The following is a 16,049-nucleotide window of genomic DNA, read 5'->3' on the forward strand; positions in this document are numbered from 1 at the left end:
TTTTCCAAACTATTTTATTCTGTCGACAATAAATCATGAACAACATTCCTCTTCGCCAGCATTCCGCACAGGCTTCAAACGTCGGTTTGTTTTCCAATCCGTTGGCGGCAGTCACAACACCAACACTTTTTTGTCATGGTAGACGTTTCTTTTCCCCGCAAATACGTAAAGACACGCCCCCGTCCTACAAATTAGGGTACATGCAAACCATGCACGAAGGTTATAAAACTCAGCATTTGGCCCTTTTTAAAAATTTCAGTACAAACATATACACTCAAATTGCTTTATTGTCAATAATGCCCAGTTTACCAAGCTTAAGGATCAGCTCGCAACTCAAATACACACCCACGAAAGCGTAATTCATAATATCGGTTGGCCTTTTTTTTTTTCATACCAAGATGAGTCATTCACAAAACACAGAAACTAAAGTAATGCTCGTAGCCATGGATATGTGCAAAACGGCAAAACAATATCACCGGGGTGAGCGAGCCAGTTAGCGGTTCACAGTGGAAACAAGGGGGCTCGGCTTCGAGCGGCTGTGGGCCGAGGCGCGTGAGCGGCTCCACAGACAGGCCTGTGTCCGACGGCCCGCTGACACCAGTCTTCCCTGGCGACGGGAAAACCTTTCCCTCCCCAGGGCGGAGGGGGTCGCTATGCGTCATACGTTATTCGCTTATTGGCTCAAAATCACAAAAAAAAAGGAGGCCTTTCGCGCGTTCTTAACTCGGGACTTCGGACTCGGGAAGCTGTGCATTTTCGGAGCCGTCTTCGCACCTAACTCTCCGATCGCGTCCCCCCCCCCCCAGAAGACTAAACTGTGAGCCAAGAAACGGCAAAGTGCTAAGTTTTAATAACATCTTCTCTAAGTCCAGCAGCTAGCTTATTAGCTTTGAAGGCGTCTATGAAGAATCTAACGGCGAGGTAGCGTGGTTAGGATATTAGCACTAGCAGAGTCCTAAGGCTTTATGTGGGTCCCCCATAATGTCCCCATAGACGTATTGGAAGGAATTGATGAACAGCTTGGTCCACTGCTGCCTGTCCCCTCCCTGGGCCAGCTTGGCTCTCTGGGCTGTGTAGGCCATGGTCGCCACTCCAACCCCATACTGCTGCTCGCTCAGACCACTCAGCAGCGTGGCCACACCCTCCAAAGAAGTGGGGATGAATGAGGGGCTGCCTTCTTCGGCCAGAGGTTTCCAGGGGGAAGGGGCTTCCCCCGCAGAAATGCCCCCTCCTGCAACAAGTGGGCGGAATAACAGTGGGCGGAGTCCCACAAACGAGACGGAGCAAAACAGAAATGGGCCGGCGGGGAGCGGCGGCGGCGGGCGTCCGGCCCGAGTCGCAGCGAACTGGCGCAGTCGACTGCTCCTGAAAGACTTGTTTTGTGGTTAAAAAAAATGATTTTAATTGCTATTTGTGTTTTAATTGCCCACGCCAAACCCAAATGAAAGCATGAACTCGAAATTACACCTTTTCAAATGGCGAAACTCAACTCGACTGACGCTGATGTCAGCCGAGTGTACTGGATAGCGCGCTGGAAATAATAATGCCACACAGGCCGTGATGTAGATAATGTATCAGGGAGAGATTTACTGTGGTTAGCAGACACAGCGGTTCTGTGGCCGCAGCTTCTAAACAAAAATGTACGGTCTGTCAAAAGTCTAAACAGAATATATTAAGCAATTTTCAGAAAGTTATCCAGGGCACATTTGACCAAGAAAGACCTGAAAGATGATTACAGGGTACAGACACTTGTGGTTATGGCAATTTGCATGAGAAATGGTGGGATTTGCAATTAAAGAAAAAGTGAAAACGGTTTTGCCTCGTGATCTGAGGAACCGGCGACTTTAGAACGCAACGTGTGGTTGACGTCTAGCATCATCACAGATCAATCCCACAATTTGGCCGACGGATACCATAATTACGGTAGAGGCAGGGAGGCCAAGACGCAACATACTGAAACGATGAAAAGAGAGAAATCATCGCTCCGTGTCGGACCGCCCGGGACATGGCGCGTGAACGTCATGCAGATGCTGGGATGTTCGTCTGGTGCAAAGCTCTTACCTGATTTGCACGGGAGGTCGGGGCAAATGACTACGGGATCTGTAGCGGAGCAAAGCAGGATGTGATGTTAGAGGAAATGGGACCAGAACCGCCGTCACACTGTGAGAATGTTCGAAAAGGCCGAAATACACTTTTGGCAAGTCGTAAGGAGAGCTGCACGTGAGTTGACAGAGGACATAACAGAATAATTAAAAAATGGTTTTTGAAGACGTCTGACGTCAGTCGGAGATCCAAATGTACCCCCAAACCCCTCCAAGCTCCCTTTATACGTCTACAGAGGTGTGTTCAGTTTTAAGTGTACAAATGCTTTTCTGCGCGTGTTTCTGTGTGTGTGTGTGTGTGTGTGTGTGTGTGTTTGTGTACCTGGGCAGAGAACGGTCTCGATCTTGTCGATGAACTCCTCCGCCACCAGGTCGGCGAAGCGCCTCATGCCCAGCACCCTTCCGTCCTTCTGGCAAGCGATGCTCTTCAGACTCTCGTTCTCCTCGATCTGGTCGAACATGTCCCCGATACCGATGGCGCTCACATCCACACTGGGATCGCTGGAAAAATGTGCGTGGAACAGAACAAAGGTAAACACACAGACGTACAGTACCTGCATGGCTGTCCATATAATAGGACGACGGTAATGGATTTTGAAGCCAAAATAGCAGTTCCTCCTCTGTTTGCCTCCTGTTCTTACACATTATATGGAAAATGGAGTCAGAAACTGCACCATAGTGACACTAGGACCTGGCCTGCCCCTTTTAACCTCCAAAGATTCAAAATCATCAAATAGCTAAAATAGAAGGGCACACCAGAGCACACCAGAAGACCTGCGTTGCCGTCGGCGACGCAGGTCTTCTTCAACCAAAAAGTTTTCAACGGCACGGCCGGGTGGGCGGGGTACCTGCAGAGGTAGGTGAGCAGGGAGTCGTCGTCCCTCGGGTCAAAGCGTCCGTCGGTGATGACCACCACGGTGACGTTGGCATTGGCTCGGCGGCTGTCCCTGATCAGGTTGTCGTAGGCGTACTTCAGAGCCGACGGAGTCCACGTCCCGCCGGCGATCCACTCCATGCGCTTCACCGCGTTCTGCAAGCGGAGCGGCGCCGTCAGTCATGCGCGGACGCGGGTGTTGGGCAATATTTACCTGGGAGGCTGTGTGCGCCAACGTGCGTGGGTGAGTGTGTGTGTGTGTGTGTGTCTGTGTGTATCATACCTTGAAGGCGGACAGCGAGTCGATCTTGGGGTCGTTGAGCCGGATGGCCTGGAAGGTTCCGCTGTGACTGTACTGAACCACCCCCACCCTTGTGCCTGGGAGGGAAGGTACCTCGTCACACGGGCTGTTAAACAATTCTCTGAAGGACTGGTAAACTGTGATCGGCGTAAATTCAAAGGATAGTTTGATGGCACGCCCTGGCCCTGAGACCCCCCTGACCCACGACAAGTAAATCCAGCTGGAAAAAGGAAATGACCCAGGTGAGCGCGTCGTCTACCTGTCTCTGAGTTTGGGTCCTTGGCCATGGATCCCAGCCTGTTGATGGTGTTGATCACAAAGTTCTTCTCCAGTGTAAAGTTAGTCAGACCCACCGACTCTGAGCTGTCGATCACAAACACGATGTCCAGCGGGCCGCACCGCTTCTCGCAGTCTGACACGCACACACAAGCACACACAAGCACACACACACACACACACACACACACACACACACACACACACGCAGAGATAGGGTAAGAAACCGGCGGTCAAGCAGAAGGCTTTTTTTTTTTTTTTTACAGCAAATCCATCTCGTCAGAGTTAAGCCGTCGCACCACAGCAGCCGCAGGTCTCTCTGATGTAGTTCATGACGTCGCACTCCTAGGAATGACAAAAGGGGGAAACACAGCATCAATCAGTCGGCGTTTCTTGAATCATTTCATCAGTTGACTGGACATGGGTACGATTGAGTTGATTGTCTTAGTTTCTCACCGTGAGCCCGGGATCTCCCTCGGGGCCGGGACCGCCCTGTCGAAGAGAAGAGACGTGATGTGATGTTTCAATAGATAACATGAATGTCTGGCTGACAGCAGTCAGGATAATAGTTTTATATGGAACCGAAGACAAGAGGAGATCAGCTGCGGTCCGGATTTGTCTGACTGGAGGAGATTCAATGTGTGTGTGTGTGTGTGTGTGTGTGTGTGTGTGCTCTCTGTGCGTCCACTATATCAACTGTGGAGTTCTGGTGAATTTAAAAAATGCTCACATCGCGTCCGCCGTCTCCTATTGGTCCTCTGTTGCCGGGTTCACCCTGTGGTCCTGGTTCGCCCTGCGAAGAAATGAGAGACATGATAAATAACATGTTGTCATTAATAATAATCCTTTTGTGAAACTGTGGTAAGGGTGTTAACGAGGTGCTAACCAACGGGGGTCACCAGGTCAAAACCCACCCCGAGGACGTCTGGTTTCAGAGCAATTTAGGGCCAAACTTAAAAAGGTCTTTAGTGGACGACAACTCACGGCCTCTCCCGGGGTTCCATGGTTTCCAGGGTCTCCCTTGTGTCCACAGTCTCCCCTGCTGCCCCTGGGGCCGCGGTTGCCCTTCTCTCCCCGGTCTCCCTGCGGAACATCACAGCGACCTCCGTCAGCCGAACCGCCGCGCGCGTTTTCGGCCAGACAACTGCTTTAAGGAAGGCGAGGGTGGTTTCACGTTACCGATGGTCCTCTCGGTCCAGGATAGCTGAAGCCAGGTCTCCCTGCGTCGCCCTGGGAGAGGATTGACATATTGACGTTCAGGGTGAGGAAACGCAGGACAGTAAGGCACACGACTACGCACAAAGACACCGCACAATATGTACCTTTGGTCCAAGCAGTCCCGGCTCTCCTCTCGGGCCAGCATCGCCAGGGTCACCGCGGGTGCCCTAGGACAGCAACAGGGGTTGTACCGTTGTAATGGAATGGTAACACACGACAACGTCAAATGGTTAAAAAAAATAAAATAACCCACAGACGAGAAGTACTTCAGGATCGGGTTACACTCACGTCTGCGGACACTTAAGTCATGTTTCCGCTCAAAGTACCCGGCACTTTTAGTCCCGGGAGCTTTTTTTTCCAGGGACTAAAAGGCTCCCTCAGCCCGGTGTTGTCTACGTTTCCGCGAAGATTATGCAAATGTGTCCGCTGACCTATGAAAAAGCGACGGCTGTTTTTTATTTACATGGCATTTTTGTGCGCGACTATACAACAAACTGCTCCACTCCAGTCCAGTGGGTGGCGGTAATGCGGAACTATACAACAACAACGACAAGAATAAAATGGATAAAGAAAGACAACCAAAGCCATAAAATGGAATATCACTTTGGTTGTCTTTCTTTATCCACTTTATTCTTCTGTCCTTGTATTAACTGTCAAAAAAAAATATTCGCTCACACTCAAGATGTTATTATCAAGTTTGAAACATAACGAAAAACATAAGTCGACAAACAGGGAATCGAACTTGGGTCTTCTGTGTAGAGCTGTTTTCGCACACACACTGCGACCCAGAAATTATCCGGACATGACCCGGAGGAGCTGTATGTGTGAACTAGGGATGCCAGGGGGAGGAGTTTTTCCCACCGGTTAATAAACTCAGGACGACAACGAACATTCCACAGTGCGGAGTGGGCGGAGTGTCCCCGTAACCCCCGGGCACGTTATGCACGGGCGCGTTAATTAGGGATGGAGGGAGACAGGTCCCGATCTATACCCAATCTATACCTCCTCTCCTCCCGTGATGAGCAGACTGTGCTGCACAAGCAACACACTTTCACTTTTATAACATCCGGAGTATCGATAACACGCTTAGTATTAGTACAAATCAGAATTTCTTTCATTTGATGAACGCCGGCACTGATCCGCGAAAATTAACTACATGGGTTTTATTTCTATATAAAAGAAGAAAATTACACGGGGCCTGGGTAATTGGTGTACGCCCAAACACTGTGTAACACTGGTAACAGTGTACAGCGGCAACCCTTGGACCATTTGGACCGGACTTTACCCGGACTTCACCCAGCCCGCACCCTGGTACAAAGTCTCTGTAATGTCCGATTGAGCGGTATGTGTGAACAGAGCAGGTGATTGTCGGGATTATTCACAGCCAGCGAGTGGGCGTGTCGCGTGTTTATGATGTCTCTATCAAGTGCCAGTTTGTTAGCTTTGTTTGGATCTTCGTGCACGGAGCGCAGCGGCTGCGTACTCCTTTCTGCTTTGCTTATTATTCCTTTCCACTCTTTTGTTTACGGTAGCCTGGTACGCCATCTTGGGTGTGCTAAAACTCTGCAGCGTCACGTCCTGCCTCCTGCAGGCTCTACCCAGGCTCCGCCCCTCGTCCAGGTAGTGTATTTCCAGGTAGTCTCAACTCGTCTGACATGAACGGTTGTGTTCTCCGTGTGAAAGGGCAACTCCGGACAATGTCCAGACCTGATTATCATTGTCCAGAGTTCATGTGTGAAAGCAGTCATGCAGGGCAAAATTTTACTCGCTACACTTTACGCCCTTCACATAATTTTGTGTGTTCATACATATATATATACATATATATATACACACTCATCGTTTTATTGTTTTCTGTTTTTCTATCATCAAAACATAAAAACGTAAAAAGGTTCGTTTTCCGTTTTTTTTACGAATGGAACATTTTTAGAACAAAAAATAAACTGTGCATACAGTTTGTTTGCGGCAACCGATTTTTTTGAATTATGTCTGAAATAAAACGCTGCAAGTACTCGACCAATCAGAAAAGCTCAGCACTGCAAGCCCCACCCCCAAAGTTCCTGCACTTTTGAAAAGCACTCCCCCCCGAGCAGGGACTTCTTGGTTCCAGGACTTTGTCCCCGGAACTTCATTTAGACCCTGGTCCCTGTGGTGGAAACACGTTGATTTCCTCCAAAGGTTCCTAGTTCCTGCACACACACAGACATTTAGTACGGTAACCTTTGACCTACGTTTCTCCCAAGCTCTCCTGGTGTTCCTGGTGGTCCCCTGGGGCCTGGCAGGCCGTTGTCTCCCTGCAAACCAAACAAACGGTTTAAGACAGGTGTGGGTAGATGTGTGTGTGTGTTATTTTACGGAATGAGAAGTCGCCTCACCTTCGTTCCCTTGTTTCCCACTTCGCCCGGGAGACCTCTCAAGCCTTCGGGTCCCATTTCACCCTGAAACAAAAAACCGTGACTGGATGAGTATTCATGTGACGTGTGACGCAAATGGAATGGTAATCTCCATTGGCCGAGCCCCCAGTGGAGAAGCAGCGGGTGCCATGGACCCGGTCACAAACGAAACGGCACAAACCGAGCGACCAAACTATTAAACACCACCAAGTGCGTTTGTATTTGGTACCTTTTCTCCTTTAGATCCGTCTGAACCCTGGGCGCCCTTCGGCCCAAAGTCTCCCCTCCTCCCCTAGGAGCAACCACATGTAGAACATCAGAAAAAACAAAAAACAAAAACAAAAAAAAACCCTTTGTTTCGTACATTAAGGCCATGGTGATAAATAAGTCAATCACACGTTCTTACCAGCTCTCCTTTAACACCTGGAGCTCCTGCGGATCCCTTTGAAATGAGAACACACACACGCACGCACACACACACACACACACGCGCACACAGGTTACGGACCGCCAAGTCACTCCGAGTGTCCATCAGAATATATTTGAGGCGTGAGTTTGTGATGAAATGAGTCTTACTGGGTTTCCTTTCTGTCCCGGCACGCCGGGTGTGCCAGGACTCCCCCTCTCTCCCTGTGGACGAGATGACGTTTAGCCGCAGGATTAGCCGAAGCGGGAACATCGAACGGATTTCAAAATCAAGTAGCGCAAGGACGCACAGAGCAACGGATTCAAATATGGATGGAGGGGATCTTTAAACGACGTCGGTTCCAGGGTTACCTTCGGTCCAGGATCACCACTCGGCCCAGATGGCCCTGATCTTCCAGGACGTCCAGGATCTCCCTGGCGATGACACGCACGCACGTGCACACACACACACACACACACACACACACACACACACACACACACACACACACACACACACACACACACACACACACACACACACACACACACAAACTGTCAAACAACAGGCTCATGACATCTCTGACATTATTTCCACTGGAGTTTCTAACTGGCCTGCGCTTCTCGTACCTTCTCTCCCTCGGTGCCGCCAAGACCACTTCCTCCTACGTCTCCAGGATGACCATCGGGACCCTGCATAAACAAAACACCACCCACGCAAGCACGCACACACGCACGGACACACGCACAGACACACACACACACACACACACACACACATTCAAAGATCAAAATGGGCTACGACCCAAAAATTCATCCAAGCGAGTGATCTCTGTTGAGACGCTTTGTGCGATATCACATAATATCATACCCTGTCTCCTGGGTCTCCTTTGCATCCCGGAGCACCCATCCGTCCGATTTTACCCTGTAGGAGAAAGAGAGAGAGGAGGGGAAAGAACACATCATTTATTTTTTCCTCAGACCGTTAAGCTTTTTGTAACGCTAATCATCCGTAGGCAGGCAGCAATAATCAGGACGACAAATTCCTAGTACATGTAAATGCCCCCTGGCGAAAAAAACCACAACATTCTGATTCTGGTTCTGATCGTTTCAAAGTAAAAGTTCGATCACGCAAATATGGTGGACGCTGCATCAAATATGAATTCCTAACTCTGCCTTTTGGCTCTTCTTGGAGAAAACCCGTCCACTATCAATACGTTCTCACCTTCTGTCCGTCGGTCCCGTTGCGTCCTGGGAGGCCGGCCACGCCCTGAAAAGGAACGGCGTGTCGAGATCAGCCGGGGTAGGCAATGACAGTGAGTGACGAGCGACGCCGTTGACGAGTGAATACGGGTTTAGAGGAGGACCTACCTTCTTCCCTTCGGTACCGAGCTCTCCCTGTGGGAAGACACACGTTTAATATTCGTAACGCTGTTCACTCTCATCTCCGCTTCACAACCAGACGTCATGCGGCCATAGCAGTTGATTGATTTAACTATCAATTAACCGAAGCAGGAACTAACGGAATTTCAATGCGTCGTGACGTACTGTACCTCAATCCAAACGAGCGTGTTCTTATCGTTTTCTCACCTTGTCGCCTCTGAGACCTATCTCTCCCTGCGGAGAGGAAAAAACAGAGACGCGTTAGGGGAATGACCTTTCGGGAGGTTTGCTAAAAATGAACTGTGGGGACCCCGCTGGGCCATCAGGTGAAAGGACAACAAACTGTACCCATTACACAACTTACTTTGATACCCGGCTGACCAATGGGACCTTCAATACCGGGATCTCCTGGACGACCTGTCTGACCCTTCAGGCCAGGATCCCCGTTGTCTCCCTTAGCTCCCTGTGGGCGGCAAGACAGAGAAGTGAAACAAGTGTTTTATGCATTTGTGTCCGTGTGTGTATTGATTTGTGTGTGTGTGTGTGTGTGTGTGTGTGTTAAGGCTCACTTTTTGGCCCCTATGGCCTTTTGGACCGAGGGGCCCTGGGGTCTCCAGGCAGGACACTTTGTAACACTGTTTGTTAGGGGGGGAGAAAAGAAAAGAAAAAGAAGAGGACCCGTAAATGATGCCGTTCTGAAGACTTATTTCGTCATCTTGCCGACGGTTCCGCTTTGCCGCCACCTCACCTCGATGTACGCCATGTGGGCCTGCGAAAAGACAAAAAGACAGAGCGTGAGGGAAACCGACGCGGCCCAAAGGCGGGCGGTGACGCCTCTCCGAGACCCTCGGACTCCGCGGTTACCATGGTCTTTATGATGCGGTCGATGGTTTTTTCCTGGATGATGGCCCTGCCCTGGCTCAGGTCCACGGCCAGGAAGTCCCTCCTGAAGACCGTGGCCGGAGAGTTGGCGATCTCCCTCAGGCCCGTCTCGTCGACGTTCTTGGACGCCGCCACGACGAAGATGCGGATGCCCTGCTCGCGGGCCCGCTCCGCCGTCATCTTGATGCCGCCGCAGGGGTCCCCCGTCACGTGGCCGTCGGTGATGACGACGGCGAAGCGCAGGGCCTCGGGGTTAGGCGAGTTCAGCATCTCGTGGGTCATGTTCCTGAGGGCGCAGTCGATGTAGGTGCCCTTACCCAAGTAGTTGATCCCCTTGACGCCCTGAAACAATGGCAAAAAAAAAAACAAACGAGATTTGGCTCATTTGAAACAAGTTAATTTTTCTCGGATTGAGGAATGTCAATTTGATTCCTCGGCCGGGGAAAAAACACGTTTTCCACTCGACATCAAAATGGTCATTGCAAATTATAGCAGTAATTTGATCATTTTGTTGATTGAATCTGAGATCAGCTCTGAACGGTTTTGTCCGAAGCAACATCAGTCAGTGGATGAGGATGAGGAACATTGGGGGATGGATGGTGGCCGCTGGCGGACCCCGTGCCACTGTGCAGGCGTTGATGGTGCCAGTGGGATTAGTCACAGGACAGGCCCGTACGGTATTGGTGGTGGTTATCAGGGACGAGCTCGCCACCGCAGGCTGGTGCCGCGTCAGGGGTGGTAGTTAAGGATTACCACTGTGCATATATGGACCAAATAGTAGTCGCCTGAGGCTGCTGGATGTGGCTGTGGGACACTCACTGTTGAGCCTCCTGGAGGTGTGGTGGGAATCATTCAGTGAAAAGTCAGTGAAAGAGGGTGCCCACTGGATGACATCAGTGAAATATTCACGGTGGCAGGGATGGAGGTTGTCGCAGCTTGGCAGCTAACTCAGCCAATTTGAGCTGGTGTATGGAGATGATTGAGTGTGTGAGTGAAGTTAATTGGTTTAACTGGGCTTCTGTGGTGGTGGTAGCTCAGGCGGTAGAGCTGGTGGTCTAGTGATCTAAAGGTTGCAGGTTCGATCCCAGGCTCCTCCTGCTAGCATGCTGTAGTGTCCTTGAGCAAGACACTTAACCCCTAATTGCTCCTGATGGCTGCGTCCGTCGGTGTTTGAACAATTGTAAGTCGCTTTGGATAAAAGCATCTGCTAAATGTAATGTTCTGTGTGTAACCCCCTAATTATCAGCACATCCATGTTTTATTATTATTATAAACATTCTTCATGCTTTATTTGACAGTGTAGCTAGACAGGAAAGGCAGAGGTATTTGAACCCAGGCCTTCTCCGGCAAGGACTTCAGCCTTGAAAATGGCACTTGCACTTGCACTAGGTGAGCCACCTGGACGCCCCGCATCCCTGTATTATACCCCTTTCCCACTGCGCAAAAAACCCCAAAAGTTGCACAACAACCACAACCGCTAACAATTTGTCACCGGTGGGAAAAGAAAAACCCAGGTCTCAGTCCCTGGTGAAATGACCCGGCAAAAGACTCGGGTGACACGACATGACAAGCCCCTTTCCCGATGTGGTTGCGACATCGAACGTGACGCAAAAAATTCTCCTGGAAAAACGGGAAAGGTGTCAATCGCCCAGTTTTTGCGGGTTGCATATATTTGCGCGTGCAGTGGGTGTCACCCACCTTTATGAAGGCATCCTTGGGTCCAATGCGGCTGAAAACCTCTTGTCTCTGGGAGAAGTGCAGTCCACCGATGCCCCACCGAATCTGGACCAAGCCCTTGTAGTCGAGATCCTCCAGGCGCTCCGCGAAACGAGCCGTGAAGTTCTGTAACACGCACGCGCGCGCACACACACACACACACACACACACACACGGGTAATCAGGGTTAAACAATTCCAACGCTCCAGTCTGGTGTTTGACACAATGAAACTGAAGGTGAGAACGGGAGGAACCTTGATGCTTTCGACCAGAGCTCCAGGGGGAGGCTCCTGGAGGGCGATGGTCTCAGACGTATCGATGGTGAAATACACATCGATGGGACACTCGTGCTTCCCTGAAACACAGCAACGAACAAGGTGACGAACGAGGGACCGCTGCAAATGACGCACACAAACGCACGCGCTCTGTGAAATGTGTGTTGGAAACCCACTGCTGACGAGGAACAAAACGAACGCCACTCACTGTTGCATTCTGGGGTCTGCGCATGGGTCAGGGCCCCGAAAAGAAAGCACAGGGCGATTAACTCCAAGCCCAACATCTTCTCCTTCTTCTTCTTCTTCTCCTCCTGCCTGAAAACAGGGGGATGCAACACACACTCGAGCAAAAATGGCGACCTGCAGAGGAAAACGACTGTCTTTCATTTATTTTGTTTGTTCTCGTTTGTTCTTTCTTTATTTGTTTGGCGTAACTTCCATCTGCCGCGCAGGGCAGCGAGAATCAAAAAAAAAAAAAAAAAAAAAAAAAAAAAAAAAGTCACGAGAGGAAATGAATTGTGGAAAACAGAGAGAGGGGAGCCATCCGCGAAAAAAAAAAACCAAAAAAACGTGGAACCACAACGAGTGGGACGTTGTTTTTTAAATCGCAGAGGGAGGCGGCTGACTTACAGGTCACCCGCATGTGCCCGTCTCTAAGCACGCCATATTAACTCGCCGTCACACGACGCTGGCGTGGAGTCGGGCTGGAAAGTGTTTATTTTTTATTTTTTAAAACCGTTTAAATTATGGCTGAAGTTGCCTTGAAACGCCACCTAAATGCCACACCTGGCATCGGTTTGAGGGAACGGCGACAACCCCCGGGCCGTACTGCCCCCGGGGGCGCGGGGGCGAAACAGGGCCGCCACAGAGTTATGCACTGAAGACAAACATGGCTTCGCATGCTGGACCGGAAGTAGAGGAGACGCTTCATGGCTCTGCAACCTCACGGCGGCGCTTGGCCGGTTAAAACACAGCCGTGATAATAACGACGCTGTCCGTCCCGTAGCTCTGGATCAAAGCGGCCCGACACCCAATTATCCTTCCCGGCGAGGGACGTCAGTAATGGAATTCCTCCTTGAGGGGGTGCGTGGCAGTAAAACACAAAGGTTTTTCAAGGTTACAGTTGTTGAGATGAAGTACGGTAAAGCCTGGTGCCGACCAACTTACTATCTGCCTTTCAACTTGACAATAAACCACGACCATGGGTCATCCCTAGTTGTAGGCCTCACCTCTAAATTGCAACAAGCCATTTTCTATTCCCAAAACATTATCAGGCTTACTGCCTATTATCGCCACACCGACTAAAGCTGCAACGATTAGTCGATTCATCGATTAGTTGCCAACTATTAAATTAATCGCCGACTATTTTTAACAATCGATTCATCGTTTTGAGTCATTTTTTGAAGACAAACATTTCCAAATTCTCTGATTCCAGCTCCTTAAACGTGAGTATTTTCCGGTTGCTCTAGTCATGTATGACAGCCAACCGAATATCTTTGGGTCGTGGACAAAACAAGAAGTTTGCGAACGCCGCCTCGGGCTTTGGGAAACAGCGATCTGCGTTTTTTTTTTTTTTTTTAAGGATTTTCTGAGATTTCAGGAAACAGAATTTTTTTTTAAATAAATAACAGCAACGAATCCAGAAAATAATCGACAGATCAATCGTTCGTCGCAGCTCTTAACACCGACACTTCGACCGCACCGAAGGGCCACAACGACCGACTTGGCTCCACCGGGACTCCAGCCCGGAACCTCGGAGCGGTTTGCTATGGCTCCCCCTAGCGGACAGCCAGGCGTACTGACTGGGTTCGGTCCGGCGGAGGGGCTGCCGCGCACACGGGGCAGCCGCGGCTCCGGTCCCACCGCGCGGCTCCCAGGAAACACTTCCATCAGCATGACGCATACATGCATACATGACGACAAAAACAAACAATAAAAACAATACGCAGCGGCTAAAAGGAGCTTACATAGGACTCAATGCACGGGAAAGAAAACGATGCAATCTCTCCGACTGGCGTCGCAATCAAATACGCGCACCCGTTTAAAACAATCATATGAGGCACGGCCGTTAATTCCAACCCTAAACCCCGGTGGCTGCGGTCACCGGGGTAACGGTGACCAGACCGGGACCGCGGGGAGCGGCCGGGGCGAAGCTGCGCGCCGACGGTTTCCCTTCTCACTTACCCGAACCGCGTCGAACCGCTGCGGAAGTTTCGGGAAGAGCTGTGCGGACGCCGCGACTCACTCCCTCATCCCAGTGGGAAGAAGCGGAGAAACGGAGGAGGAAAGCAAAACGGAGACGGGAGCGGAGGAGGAGGTGGAGGAGGTGGAGGAGGTGGAGGAGCGGGTGATGGAGGGGGTGAAAAAGTCGAGAGTCCTCTGGGTGCGCGCGCGCTCTCCGCCGAAGAGCCGTCCCGCTCGCGCTCCGGTCCCGTGCAGCCCCGCCGCCCGCGTGCGCTCGCCCGCGCCCGGACCCTCCTCCGGTGGCGTGCGCGCGCGCGCCTCCCGGCGCCCGGACGCGGCCGCCGGGAGGCGCCGTGGGTCCACGCGACCCTGTGTGCGCGCGCGCGCGCGCACGGGGAGTCGGAGCGCGGATAAGAAATGACACCAACCAACCATTGAAAGTCATTATAAAATCTGAAACTGAAATACTCATTTGACTGAATGCGTATTTGCTTAAGGTTTTTTTTTTTCTATTTATTATAATTATAATAATAATCATTATTATTATAATTATCATTGTTGTAATTATCATACCTACCGATTGTTATTGTTCGGAGTTTTATTATTCTTATTGTTATTATTCTCCTTGGCATTTTTCGGGCTAAAAGTGTCTGGAACACGACAACCGCTGGAGCTACGGACGCGGTTGAGGTCCCGTTAGAACCGTGACGCCGCAGACATCTCGTAGTTTTAACTTTCATCCATATAGATGCCTTATAGTGGTGGTGCAAGATGAGTTTGTGGAGTAAGACGCTTTGTGACATCGTCATCCAATTAGCTCTGTTTGCAGGTCGAGGCTACGAACGCACATTTGCACCGTGCGAGATACATAGTGTAGACTCCATCGCTCTGTAGTGGTTACAGACTGTGTGTGTGTGTGTGTGTGTGTGTGTGTGTGTGTGCGTGTGCGTGCGTTTGTGTGTGTGTGTGTGTGTGTGTGTGTAAAATCTGGTATTTCATCTCTTTTGCCGTTTTTGCAAACATAAGCGCCTTCTGTTCGCATCTAACCCGGTGCCGTGCACCTCCTTTTTTTACGGTATTCAATCCAGTTGTTACGCGCAAACTGTAGGAGTCAAAAACATATTCCGTGTTTGTGTCCTCGCACATGGAGTTTGCTTGCAGCTCCACAGCTGCAACGGATCTGAATCGTGTGCATTGTATTTTATTCCCGAAAGTTAAAAAAGTTGATGAATTGTCTCTGCGGGACACGCAGTGTTCAATCCGTTTGAATGGAACCGTGTTGTTTGAACTTTCACATGGAGTGATTTCCTTCTACTTTCCTTCTATGTGAGACAGAACTCTGTGGACTACAGGTAGTAGACGGACACCTTCTCATTTTTAGGATAAAACCATAACACGCAACAAGTGTATCAGCTTGTGGTAGTAATTCTGCGTGTCACCAGGACTCGGAAAACTCACGTCACCCTGTCATCGCATCAGCCGATGCTGCGTTCAAGGGAAACTCGGAAAATTGTGAATCGTTTAAGTAGTAATGCTGATGTAAAGACGAGCGACAGCACAAACTGATGCTACGTTTCATGGCAGCTCCAAAATTTGTAATTGTGTCGATAACGGATCCTGTGTATTTCTGCCTGCAGCTATATTTATTATTATTATTATTATTATTATTATTATTATTATTATTGTTATTATTATTGTTATTATTATTATTAATATTATTATTATCATTATTATTATTATTTTTACAATATGATTGCCTTCTATTAATATACCAATTCACTTTGAGTTCCATGTTGTGTATGAAAAGTGCTATGCAAATAAAGGTTAAAATAATTAACGTTTGTTATTAGTTTGTTATTGTTATTAACAGGCTTTTAGTTTCATGGGAAAAAACACTCATGATCTTCAACGCTAAATTTTGGTGAATCGTCAATTAAATAGAAACACCGAGGTGTAGCTCTGTTTCCCTGATTTCCACACCTACAGTACCTCTGGCTGAAATGGACTCACACACTGCACTGCCACCCGTGCTTGTGTCTG

The 16,049-nt window shown here is 49.7% G+C and overlaps 1 protein-coding gene across 2 annotated transcripts in view; it reads right to left on the minus strand.

The window, feature by feature from the left end:
• col6a2 (collagen, type VI, alpha 2) overlaps window positions 1–14,267 on the minus strand; it is a 16,422-nt gene extending 2,155 nt beyond the window's left edge. The window contains exons 1-31 of one of the 2 annotated variants that reach the window (XM_080011535.1): window positions 14,010–14,267; window positions 12,034–12,140; window positions 11,805–11,905; window positions 11,533–11,676; window positions 9,817–10,176; window positions 9,701–9,721; window positions 9,522–9,587; window positions 9,317–9,415; window positions 9,160–9,186; window positions 8,941–8,967; window positions 8,795–8,839; window positions 8,441–8,494; window positions 8,200–8,262; window positions 7,942–8,004; window positions 7,741–7,794; window positions 7,571–7,606; window positions 7,394–7,456; window positions 7,147–7,209; window positions 7,003–7,065; window positions 4,876–4,938; window positions 4,733–4,783; window positions 4,538–4,636; window positions 4,284–4,346; window positions 4,010–4,045; window positions 3,853–3,898; window positions 3,537–3,689; window positions 3,260–3,354; window positions 2,951–3,132; window positions 2,425–2,603; window positions 2,062–2,100; window positions 1–1,231 (exon numbers count right to left, since the gene is read on the minus strand). The exon at window positions 1–1,231 is cut by the window's left edge and continues 537 nt beyond it. In XM_080011535.1, coding sequence (XP_079867661.1) covers window positions 945–1,231; window positions 2,062–2,100; window positions 2,425–2,603; window positions 2,951–3,132; window positions 3,260–3,354; window positions 3,537–3,689; window positions 3,853–3,898; window positions 4,010–4,045; window positions 4,284–4,346; window positions 4,538–4,636; window positions 4,733–4,783; window positions 4,876–4,938; window positions 7,003–7,065; window positions 7,147–7,209; window positions 7,394–7,456; window positions 7,571–7,606; window positions 7,741–7,794; window positions 7,942–8,004; window positions 8,200–8,262; window positions 8,441–8,494; window positions 8,795–8,839; window positions 8,941–8,967; window positions 9,160–9,186; window positions 9,317–9,415; window positions 9,522–9,587; window positions 9,701–9,721; window positions 9,817–10,176; window positions 11,533–11,676; window positions 11,805–11,905; window positions 12,034–12,109 — 2,718 coding nt within the window. In that variant the 5' untranslated portion in view covers window positions 12,110–12,140; window positions 14,010–14,267 and the 3' untranslated portion in view covers window positions 1–944. The remainder of the gene's footprint in view (window positions 1,232–2,061; window positions 2,101–2,424; window positions 2,604–2,950; window positions 3,133–3,259; window positions 3,355–3,536; window positions 3,690–3,852; window positions 3,899–4,009; window positions 4,046–4,283; window positions 4,347–4,537; window positions 4,637–4,732; window positions 4,784–4,875; window positions 4,939–7,002; window positions 7,066–7,146; window positions 7,210–7,393; window positions 7,457–7,570; window positions 7,607–7,740; window positions 7,795–7,941; window positions 8,005–8,199; window positions 8,263–8,440; window positions 8,495–8,794; window positions 8,840–8,940; window positions 8,968–9,159; window positions 9,187–9,316; window positions 9,416–9,521; window positions 9,588–9,700; window positions 9,722–9,816; window positions 10,177–11,532; window positions 11,677–11,804; window positions 11,906–12,033; window positions 12,141–14,009) is intronic. The other variant, XM_080011534.1, reaches the window with a different exon arrangement.
• Between the last annotated feature and the right edge of the window lie 1,782 nt (window positions 14,268–16,049).

This window comes from Zeus faber (genome assembly GCF_960531495.2).
Source record: "Zeus faber genome assembly, chromosome: 12".
Classification (NCBI taxonomy): Eukaryota; Metazoa; Chordata; class Actinopteri; order Zeiformes; family Zeidae; genus Zeus; species Zeus faber.